The 12,830-nt window shown below is 28.6% G+C and overlaps 1 protein-coding gene across 5 annotated transcripts in view; it reads left to right on the top strand.

Annotated features, from left to right (window-relative positions):
• Nucleotides 1-12,830, top strand: part of LOC105834973 (neurexin-1) — a 421,734-nt gene that overhangs the window by 241,941 nt on the left and 166,963 nt on the right. For all 5 annotated transcript variants that reach the window (XM_036290354.1, XM_036290356.1, XM_036290358.1 and 2 more), the window contains 2 exons: nucleotides 8,126-8,233; nucleotides 9,828-10,020. In XM_036290354.1, coding sequence (XP_036146247.1) covers nucleotides 8,126-8,233; nucleotides 9,828-10,020 — 301 coding nt within the window. The remainder of the gene's footprint in view (nucleotides 1-8,125; nucleotides 8,234-9,827; nucleotides 10,021-12,830) is intronic.

Raw genomic sequence — 12,830 nt, forward strand, 5'->3', positions numbered from 1 at the left:
AACAATTTTGAACGTTTAATAAATACGTGACGTCACATTGCACTAGTTTTAACCATTTGCTTAATATTTCATCATTGTGATACGATCGTTCTTACTTTTTGTACTAAATCATTAATATATGTTTATATGAAAATAAAATATACAAATAAGTAATATATTATCAGCTTTCATGTCACCGCGATTGTTTGTGCAGAATAATAATTTCTTTTATTTGTTTACGTAGAGATATTAAAGCAAATTAATTAAAAATTAATTAAAAATGTACAATAATCTTTAATAATCTCAAAATAAAATGTTAAGCAAATTAAATCCAGAATTTATTAAAGCTGATTGAACGAATTTAGCAAAAATAAGCATACTTATGATTTAGAATTACATACTTGCATATTTGACTGTCAATGATTTTAGGAGTATTTTACAAGAATATTTTACGAAATATTTTTACAAGAATATATACGTTGTTATTATTTTTATAAACGTTATAATTAAAGCATAAAAAACCTATATTATATAGTATACAAAAAAGATCTTAACAACAAAAATAATTGCATTTTCTTTATTCATTCATCAGCACAATTATCACTTTTAAACGGCTTTTTTCTTACGTTTTTAGCTTGAAGATCATAAAAGAAATTTATATGGAGTTGTAATTGTTGTACTTTTATACAAAGGTTGTACTTTTATACAAAACCTGTTTTGTACGTGTTTTCTTTGGTCATTTTTAAAATAATTAATCTTTAAATGAATAAAAGTCGTTTATATATTGCAGTGTGATGTCACAGAGCAGTCAGGAAAGCCTGGATGTATTTGAATCCTATTCAGTATTACAAACAATACAATATTTTATCGTTTATTTTCTTGTTTAATTTGCGTTATAAAAAATTACAATTCAACGTATATAAATTACAAAGTACAATTTTTTCAAAAATTATACATATTCTCTACTGTGTATGGCAGTTTTCTCAAGCGTGTACGGTTCTAATGCTTTGTGCAAAAGATTCTATAAAACTTGTAGTTATAAATAGAGCACAAAAGAGCGTTTTTCTATTGAAATTGACCTTTTCAATTGTTCCATAAAAGCGAACTTATTTCAGAACTGCATAAATATTCAATGGAGCAGGTGTCAACACATGATCAAAATTAAAAGTGTTATCTGCGAAGATTCATCAACTAATGGAAAACGATGTTCGTATAACTTTGAATCAATCTAATGTGTTATGCAGAATGTTTGTTACTGAGTAGATTTCTTTTACAACTTAAAAATAACGAACTACTGTTTTTAGCATTTCTAACAAGAACAGGGGGTAGAAGAATTGCGAATTAAGGAACGTCGATATCACGCTCATTTCAGGTTCCGCTTCGTGCTTCGAAACGGACGTGCCGTTTATCTTTGAATTTAAATGCACGTATTACGTGGAGCAAGTATTTAAAAAAAAGCATGGCGCGGCGGGGTATCTAGTTGAGCCATGGCCGTCTCATCGGACGTTGATTAACGGCGACGGATGAAATCCTTTGTCCATTTCTGTTTCGGTCGGAAAATATTGCCGGTCGTTCTTTGTTCCATAGATGGTCCATACGAGTGGCCTAATTACCGCGCACGGTGTTCAAGCTAAAAAAAAAGGAAAGGTATAGAAAAAAGGAAAGCGGGGGAAAGTAGCTAGCCCGTTTCTCCGACGACTCTTTAGATTGCGAATATCTCGCATGGCGCCTCATTTAATTATAACCTCCCTTACAATAGAGGCTTCTTCATACGGGCGTTGTTTCCGGCCTTAATTGCGAAAGAGAAGTGACGGCCGCTCTTTGTGTGTTACTTCGTTGTCGTTTTGTAAACTTTGATCTTTCCTTGGTGTAAGTTTATAGGATGTTGTATCAGCATTCTCTTTTCTCCAGATGTGAACTCAACTTTATTTCTATATTTTCTTATAGATGTTTATATTATCGATGTCTTTTTTTTTAAATAAATACCCTGCTCACACATAATTAAACAATAGCTTGACACTCCTTACAGGAGCACATTTTTTTTCTACAATTTTTTATTAACGTTTGTATTTATTTTTTTTCAGACTGACAATTATGAATTTAAATTTTAGAAATTAAAAATGGCGAATCTAATTAACAGGAAAAACTTTTTATTTTAATAATTATTTTTGCTAAACTTATATTTTTGAAGTTCTTCTTGGCCATTTATTCTTGTGTTGAAAATTTAGCTTGAGAAATTTCAAATGCTATAGTATTGTATTCTGATTTTTTCTTATCGTTAGTATTAATGAAAGAATGAGTTGAATCAATTTCTCAATGTAGTAAGTAACGTAGGAAGTGTAAAGAATGTAATGGTTATTTGGGTGATATGTAAGTGTAGAAGGATAATAAAGGATGGAGTATAGCATATCACATTACAAGTGTTTAGCTCTTGTATTCTTTGTTTAGCTTGCTATCGTGAAATTTACGCCGTCGTACAGAAGCTTTATAGTTGGGAAGCAATGTGTGCATAGCACACAAATGCATCTGCACTATTCTATTATCCGATTGCTACTATCTAACTTATATCTAATAGTCATTCATTACATATATCCATTATGTTATTCGACATTTTCATAAAAACGGAATCATATATGGGAACGCATAGCGCATAATGCAGAATCCTATATCCCCCCCCCCCCCAGAAAATGAAAACCTTTGATTAATAGATTTTCTTATGTGTTATGCGTTATGCAAAAGGAAAGTTTGTCCTATGACAAAAGTGTGTGTTTCTGTTCTATGACAATACGCAAAAAGTGTAAATTTAATGAGTGTTTGAGGTAAGTAAAATCAAAATATTAACTCTCCGATCACACGAATTTGTAACAGATTGGTTACATGGAGTGTTATATCCCACTGACATTTTTGGGGTTTTATTATACCTACCTTGCATTTTTAAATTTTTGAGTAGTATTGATACATTTTATTAAAAAATTTAAAAATATGCCCCGATAATTAAAATAATGAGAATAAGCAAATATAATAGTCAAATTTAGCGTTGAATTTGGAATCTTAGACCACGTAAATTAGAATCGAAAATTACTTGGGGTGCTGTACATACCATGCGACCACGGAGAGTTAATAGTATTTATATGCATTACAGTTTGTCGAAAGTACTTTGCACAGACGTCATAATATTTATCATATTATTTATTGTGTGTTTCTTGGATAAAAAAACAAGCTATATGATAAATTAACATAATAATTATAATTATAATAACATTGTCCAGATATAAAAATGCCAACCCTCGATTTTATGACTCTTTAAACTAATACCAAATTTAAGAAAAAAAAAATTAAAGTTAAAAATTTAAATATACAATTAAATTCAATTAAAGTTAAAAATAAATTTAGCTGTTATAAAATAAATGTCTATGTAATTATGAATAAAGTTTGATAATTACATCTGAAAAGTTTATTAATACTTTAATCAAATGTAAAGATTTTTGTTTAATTCTTTTAAAAAAAAAATTTCTTATAATTTTTTTTCTTTTTTGGACATATTTTTAGTTTTCTGTAGCTTGAATTTTTTTGTGGCTATAAAAAATTTATGTAATGTAAAACTGACAAATATTAACCTCTAAATATAAATTAACAATAAATTTATAATTTATAATTTTCATTTTTTTAATTTTCTTAAATTGAAATAATAATCGCTACAAAGAATCTTATTGGTTATAAAGGAAATATTATAAAATGAGATGTATATGTTATATTGTAGCAAAAAATTGAATCAGATCAACAAGATATCAATATATTAAACTTGAAAGTCACATCAGGATAGAGAAACCATTAATGATTAATGTATTTATCTATATTTTTTAATTTTTCAAACTTATAATTTGCTCAAAGTATTAGAAAAGATATGCATTAGCACAAGTGTACTTTATGCGAAAACTTCAAAACATGCAAGAGTTATTATAAAATAAAATTTGCAATATTTCTTTATTTTTGTACTATTTTAATAAATTTTTAAACATATTTTTAAACACGCAGATTATTGTATCATTTTAGTGCGTTATTTATAAACATTATTTTTAAATTTTTTATAAGTCGTATATTCCACCCTTATAAAATGTATAATATAAAATATATATAAAATATATGATAAAAATGCAAGAATTTCAAGAAGTTTTCTCAACAAGTTAAATATAAAAAATAATTATTTTATATATCAAATTTTTTAAAATAGATAATATAAATTAACTGTCAAATTGAACTATCAACTATTTGTAAAAGTGCAATTAATTACACAAAAATGCTTGAATATAAGTATAAAATTATCTTTTTGTAAAATAAAGCAGCAAGTTGTTTGGTATGAAAAAAGGCGAGAAATGTATCCTTACGGCAACGTCTTGTGGTTGCTTATGCTGAATCTTTACGGAGCTGAAAAGATAGAGGAGAAGTATGAGCTACGACAGGAGGACCCATTTCGTCTGATGCTGATTCATAGCGGTTAGGCGTGCTCTGCATTATTCAGAGAGCACACCTGACCGTATAATGTCGAGCGACTTTAAATATGGCTGCATCACTTTTGACTGTCAAAGCGAATAATGTGGCACGTCGTACACTTTTCTCCCAGCTGCATCGATTGTTCGCAAAATCGAATGAAAGAGAGATGCACGGGGTTCGGGCAAAAAGAGACAAGGTGGATTTGTACCAGCAGTGTATTTTATTTATTTTCACACACCTCATTTATTTTTCTATTCCGTAAAATGTTTGACGTGCATCTGATACGACTACTAATTTATCAAAGACGTTATTCTCTACCTACAAGACAAATTTCGGAATTTTATGATACGGTGAAATGAAACAAATAAAGTAAATGTTGCAATAAAAGAAACGACGAGGAATCTTTATCTGATTTAATTAAGTTCACCAAAAGTGTGTCCTCCAAAAGAAAATGAATCTTTTAAATGGTTCGGAGATCACCAGATAAGATAGCAAGGAGGAAACGAAATGCACCGTAACATAACGGTAAACTGTGTCAAATGTATTGAGAAAGAAATGTATGATATTTACAGCTATAATTATATAGTAAAATAATTATAGTCAGAAACATTATTTTTATATAGCAATTACTATTGATAATAATAATTATATGTTATAGTAAATGCTTATAATGATTGTTTTACAACTTTTTATATTAAAATCTTTGTTTTAATTATGGCAGCCATATCATAAGTTGCATAGACCAATACCATGATTATAAGAACTTTAATTTAAACAAACTATAATTTATATTGTTGAATAATAATAAAAATATAGTTGGATTCAAAAATGACAGAAGTTATAGTGATATCATGGTTCTGCAACTATTTTTTCTTTCGGTGTCATAACATTATTTCGGTGTAATAATATTAAGTACTGGCTATATTTACATTGAAACAAATTAGTATGTACCCTCGGAGAAAAAATTGTGGCAATTATAATTATAATTATATTTGTGAACAAATAGTAGCTCAACTATGTATCATAGAGATATAATAAAAACAATAATAAATTGTATGAATTAAACAAATATGATAATATTAATTACTTGTAAGGAATCATTGGATAAACTGACTGAAAAAAAAAAAATATAAATAACGAATAAATTGAATCGATTGAGAGTCTTTCTCACTCCTAACACTTAGGATGTTATATTATGACTGTTTCACAATTGTAGTTACTTCCGATGCTTAATTGATCGTACATAAATTAGAGGAATATAATTGTCATTTACTAAGTATAAAGTTTATATAATTACATAATTACAGTTACTTCACTATGAATTAATAGTTGCACAAATAATATTACCGTAATTGTACAAATCATTTTATAATTATTGCAATTAAAACTAGTTGCAATAACTATAAAATAGTTTATCAAATTATGTACAATAAGCCTGTGAATAAGACTTGTATATAGTAATTTTTATAACAATCACTATGAATTGAGCTATGATTAGAAATTAAGGAATATAAAGGTCATCCAAGCTAATGAGATTCGTAAAACCTATAAGAAATAATTGCAGGATAAAAGTGATATGAGGACAACGGGACGCTTTTATATTTACATTTGGATAGAGTCCATTCTCGCGAATGCGGAAACGGCTGTATACACACACTGCACACGCGAATGCAACCCTCTATTTCGACCGACTATTTCCGGTCTTTGCGCGATGCTGTCCGTGCACTCTTTTTTTTCTTGTTTCCTCCGATTTCGGTGTGGAACGCATTCTTTGTGTGGGTGTTGCGTATGTGTGGGTGTATCGCTCGCTTCGCCACGGTAGCAATTCTGTGATTTTCTCGGATTTTTCTCTACGCATGTTTGTCAACGTTCTATTATTTCGCAAACTGCTGGCACGCGAAATGAGTTTCATACTTGGGGAGAACTACCGAAGACACATTTTTTTATCCTTTATTTCGTTCAGAAATAGGAAACGCACTGTCGTTTGAGTATTGTTGATACTTTAAACACTTGTTGTAACAAGTACTGTATAAAAAGATATATTTTTGTTTGAAATATTTTGTTTCTCGAAAAAAAAAAATATTTTCGCTAGATGCGATGGTTGATAAAGGAATGACTATTTTATTTGGTAAAAGTGCAGCAAATATTTATGAAACTATTTGAAATATTGAAGGCAAATAGGAAAAAAATATTTAATTAAAAAGATCTCTATATTTTATACAGGAGTCTAAAGGTATGTAAAATATATGCGTGTGTAAGTGTGCGTGCATGCGTATGAATTATGTTTCGGACGGCTAATTATATAGAATAATTTATACATGGGAAATATGCATTTGCATTTATATGTAATTAAATAAAAGATTATCGTCACATTAATTTTAAACAGGATTGAAAAAATTACTTTGTAGAAATAACTGTAGTTTACCGTTACAAATTACCGATTCTGGAAAGTAACATGTTACAGTTATAGTCATTGAAAAAATAATGTCATTATTTTTGTATTAATTATTTCTATTAATTATTATTTTTGTAATGTTTATATATATTGATGTTTAAATTAAAGTATAAAAATTTATACACATTTCTAATATTATACTAAATTATTTTGCTTACACTATACATTCGGTTATATGCTCTATTATTTTGTATAATAAATCACAGTTATTATAAGAATTTAAATCCAAAATATATTTAATATATTAACTGAGTTAATAATGTATAAGAATTTAATATTTATATGTATACTAATATAAATTAAATGTGTATATATATATATATATATATATATATATATATATATATAATTGTATATGTATATATAATTGTAAGATTAATATTTTTTAGTTAAAAAGTTCGTTGAATTCAAATTTTATGATAAAATTATGACAAAATGAATCAAAAGTATCGTGTTTTGTTTTAAATAATAAAATTTTCACATTACTGTTTATACAGCTATCAAAAATTTATTGTTTATTTTGTGTATGTGTACCGAACACAAATCACATGCTGATGAATAAATTGAAATATGTGTATAAAAGTAATTACTAAAGTAATTACTTGTTATCTCAAAAATCAACAAAGTTACAGTTACAGATAAAAAAGAGGAACGAGGTAAAGTTATAGTTACTGAAAAAAAGTAATGCTAACTATAACTTCGTTACAAGTAACTAGTTACTTCCCAATTCTGGTTTTAGTCACAGTTACAACTACAATCAAAAATGAAGTAGTAAAATTTTAAGTATTAATCACAATTACTCAAACTTTTGATCAAGTATTTTTACTGACTGAGTCCATAGTGACGGCTATCTTGAAAAATCACAAATTTACAATATTGACTGAACATTTTGAATGAGCACGTGAATAGAGGTCCACGACCGGCACTGCAAGCCACCATTAGATCGAGTGCGATGATTTCACCCCGCCGTCGCTCATGCCTAAACGAGTGATCTGATTCTTTCAAGAGCTTTATGATGAATGGCGGATTCGTAAGATTGCACGTAGAGATTGCGGATGCTGGGCACGACAAGGCTAGCTCGTCCATTCTCCTCGAGGACGACGCGGCTTCTTCCGTTCCGTTATTTCCACCACCGCTTCTTTTTTTCTTCCCTAAACTCCCAGGCGACGTAGTAGAAACCATCTGTCTCATTTGTTTCAGGTTCTGCCACCCTGGAAGAGCGCCAAATCTGGAACTATATCCTTCAAAATTCGTACGAACGAGCCCAATGGATTGATCATGTACAGCCGCAGCGGAGCGCAGACGAGGGTACGTATCCTTTATTCAGCTTTCTCTCAATTACTGCTGTCATTGTAATAAAAAAAAAAAACAAAAAAAAACAAGAACCAAATGATCGATATGATATTAAAATTTTCTCTTAATATGAGAAAATTTCTCTTAATATGAAAACGAGTAATCCGTTACTCAAAAAAGTGGACTAATGCAGAAGAGCTTCGGACAATGAAACCAAATGCGGCTGTCAAAGTGCGATTACGCGTCCAACAATTATTGGCTACTAAAAACGTTTTTCGAAATAACAACTCGCTTTTGTCCCAAAACTCATTTCAGTCGCGGTTGCACACTCGACTGACAGTAATTTAATTATCGATGCACAATTCCACCCTCCTGTGACACTCCGACGATCGATGAGTTCTGACGGTCAGTGACCTTCGCATCCGAATTTTACGATTATTTAGCACTTTGAGATATTTTCAAAATATTAAACACTTAAATCCCTTTTTTTTAATATAAAATTATTATGTAATTATTTTAAAATTTAGAAAACACGAATTTTATAATTACTCTTTGTTTTTACTCACGTTAATAAGTATAACAAGAAATAATAGAAAATGTTATTTCTTGATCGGAATGTCGGTGTTTATAAAAAATTAATAGTTTCACAATATTAAAATTATTAAATATATCTTTCAGTTTTGTAAATTACGTGCCGCTACAGTTGCTAAACTTAAAAGGCAATTATATACTAAAATTTATAAAAATACTATCTCAAATTAATTTATGATTATCAAATTTAATAACGATACTATAAGTTTCTTAAAAAATTGTAAAGAATTTATCAAAAATAAGCACATAAATCAATACATAATCTTATAAATAATAAGTATAGTCAAATGCATAGAATAAACTATAAGTATACAGAATGATTCTTTATTATAAATAAAATAAAATGACAAATATTAATTAATTATTATACTTAAATACAATTAAAATACTTTATGTAATTATTTGTATTTTATAATATTTTTTATTGTATTTTTATATTATATTTTTTATTGCATTTTTTATTAGAGAAAGAATTGTAAACTGTTAGATTTAAAAAGATGTGTATCGATCTTATGTTATTTACCAATTGCGTTATTTACCAAAGTTGACAAGTCTTTTTCGATGGTTGGTAAACTTGGGTTGCGATAATACATCTTCATTTACCCGTAATCCTATTAACAACAACGATACGCCGACATAATATATCTTCATCCATCTATCCAGGATAACACAAACTCAATAAATTGCGACAATGAGCTTCTCTTCATTTTAGACAAAAAACTAATAAAAAATACAAAGTTTTTATATTATGCTACAATTTATTAAATATTTAAGAAACTTCCTGTTCTATTTCCTCATTATAAAAAGTATAAATCTTGCTTGTCAAATTAATATTATTTATTAAATAAATAAACTTTATTATTTAATTAAATACTTTTTTACTAAAAAATCAGATAAATATATAATAAAAATAAACGTTTACATATTTGGACCGTAGAAAACTTGTGGGTGCACGGGAACAATTTATATTGAAGTGGTAATATTGTAATGTAAACTTCCGTACTTGTACTTATTACAGCAAGATCTATTTGCCTTCGAGATTCTTGGCGGACATCTTTATCTGCACGCTGATCTCGGGAGTGGCCCTATTAAAGTAAGAGCGTCAAAAACACGCGTGGATGATGGCGCCTGGCACGATGTTGTCCTAAGGAGAGTTGAAAGAGACGGTCGAGTCACCGTCGACAGCAACACAATTGAGTTTCGTACGCCAGGTAACGAATTCATATAACAATTTTAATTATAAAATGTGTGTTTATGTGTAATTATATAAGATACTAACAAAATATTAGCCACTATTTTATAACACAATTTTATAGATCGTAAAAAACATTTTATTAATAATCACTTATTAGATTAATGCACATATAAAATTGGATCTCGCTAATTGAAGATATTAATATAATCGTTTCAGCTGTATTAATTTTATAGAATTGTTTTCTATACAATATAAAAATTTCAAATACAGACGCGCACGTGCGTAGATAAATGCGTATATATAAATATATACATATTTGCATATTCATGCATGTAATAATGATTGGCCACAACTTCATTCAAACAAAACTTATGTTAGTATGTATTTGATCGTGCGCATATCATTATATACAGTTAAATAAACATAATATTACTTATTTTAAAATTTTCCAATCCCCAACAGATGTAAATTTTTTAATTTCATATGATTTTTTCGAAGAAAGTGCAAAAAAATCGAGAAAATTCTTAATATTTACGATATATTTAATATTTCGAAGCGCCATTTTGGATTCTGCCATATTTGTTTGTTAGTATTATTTTGTGATTATATTACATCCATCAGAATGATTTAATGCATATTTGAGATCAATTATTAACGATAAATATGAGAAAAAAGCGAAATTTTGGTATTTTCCGCCGTTTCGACCGCCACATTACATCCGCCATGGTGAAATTCATTTAACAAAGTACATAATTTTTAAGTTCAAACAAAAATTGCACGGTTTAAAAAGGTTCCGATCAAATATCAAAGGTGTATCATGATCAAAACTTCGAATTAAAACCACAAAATGATTTCATCTGTAAAAAATAGGTTTTTTTTTAAATCTCAAAAATCATCAAGAATTTGGAATTTTTTCGAATTTTGAAGATCAGAATCGGAAAGAGCATACTCGAAAATACCCGGATATGCATTTCTTATGGATATTTTCGTCATTTTCATTGAGTGCTGAATGATTGAAGTGAACGATACAAAACAGTGCTAGTGTGACGTTAAAGGGTTAAACTGGCATATTTCTTCATAAGAATAAACTATATAAACTAGTAATCTCTTCTATGGTAACTTTAATCTTCCATATCGCGCTATGCAACTATATTGATGAACCGATAAAAAATGCTTGCCTGTTAACTGAAGCTTGCAAAACAACATAATCTAAGTAAAATATATATAAATTGGCAAGAATAATAACGTTAATCTTTCAACTATATATGGATCTGAAAAATCCGGCACAAAGTAACATCTACTTATGATTATAAAACCGATTTACCTTTTTTAAGTGACTCTATAGTTATTGTCAAAAAATGCTTTAGAACTATTATCAAAAAATGGAACCAACAGATTCCTTTACTACGGGGCCACGAGTTCTGCCTATTGTATTAGTTTTTAAACTCAATTTCTTAGCCACTCTATTTGCGGTCATATTAAAAAAAAAAAACATTAATTATTACAAAACTGCTATACCGTTTGATAAGAGACACTTTCTAATTGTGTATTGTGTTTTTAAAGTTTTATTTTTAGTTTTTGTTTAAGGGGTTATATCACTGTAAAATTTTCAAAAAATTGAAAAAATTTTTTTGCTTAAATAATGCCTTAATGTTTTAAAAACAAGTTCCAATTGGTTTTATAGCTCAAAACATTTTTATGATGTTTTTATGAACGTACAGTCGCAGTGCCAACGCCGTTTTGAGCGTATCTCAGCACGGCAGCCGCGCATACCTAAATCTTTGAATTTCATAGGTAACAAGTAACTTACTTTCGAATAATGAGCTTCCCCAAGTAATTGTAGATGGCATTAATAATTGTTTAAAAAAAGGAATAAAAGCTTTAATGGTATAGTTTGGAATATAGCACCCAAGAGTTTTTTAAGCGGTAACATAACACTTGACATAGCTACAGGGAGAGAATTTTCTCTTCAAATTTACCCTCAAAATTTGGTAATTGTGAGATAAGATAATGTGTGACCTCGAGGAATTTTACTACACTTTTTAGTAAAATTTACTGAAAGTATAGTAATTTTTTATAAAATTTACCATACTTTTAGTAGAATTTACTAAAAGTATAGCAAATTTATACTAAAAAGTATAATAAAATTCCTCGAGGTAACACATTATCTTACAATTACCAGATTTTGAGGGTAAATTTTAAGAGAAAATTCTCTCCGTATACTGATATTGCAGTTTGTATGTTTAATAATGGTTTATGCAGCATTATGAAAATTATGGAGCTGCTAGGTATGATCGTCATTGGACAAAATTGCTAATTATTGTGTAGAAGTTAACGAGATGCGCATACAGGCCGAACGCTCGCTCACGGATGCCGTAAAAAAGGTGCGCTCGTCTTCTACATTGTCTCGCAAAGAGAAAGAGGAGAAAGATATCGCCATAGAAGGGCAATTATATGGTTCTGGCATTGCAGACTAAAAGTAAAAAAATTCAAACCTAAAAATTTTTACGTGTAAAAGGTAAAAAATCGGTTTTGAAACTTTAAACGCGTTTTTCTCGAAACTGTATTTTTCAAATTGGCTTCCAGCATAATTTTAACAATTTTGGTTCAATTTACTTGAAATTTTAACAGTAGTTTTAAAACAACATTCCGCGAGGTACCACGTATGAATTTTTTGATTAATTGAAAACTTTTTATGTTATGAACTGTTTTTTATGTCAATTTTTACATAAAAACACTATTTTGACTTTAAATGTTTGCCATTTTTTTTAAAAAACAATATTTTTTAAATTCACTAAATAATTTAATGTAGATTAAAAAAAAATT

Source organism: Monomorium pharaonis, chromosome 7 (assembly GCF_013373865.1).
Source record: "Monomorium pharaonis isolate MP-MQ-018 chromosome 7, ASM1337386v2, whole genome shotgun sequence".
Lineage (NCBI taxonomy): Eukaryota > Metazoa > Arthropoda > Insecta > Hymenoptera > Formicidae > Monomorium > Monomorium pharaonis.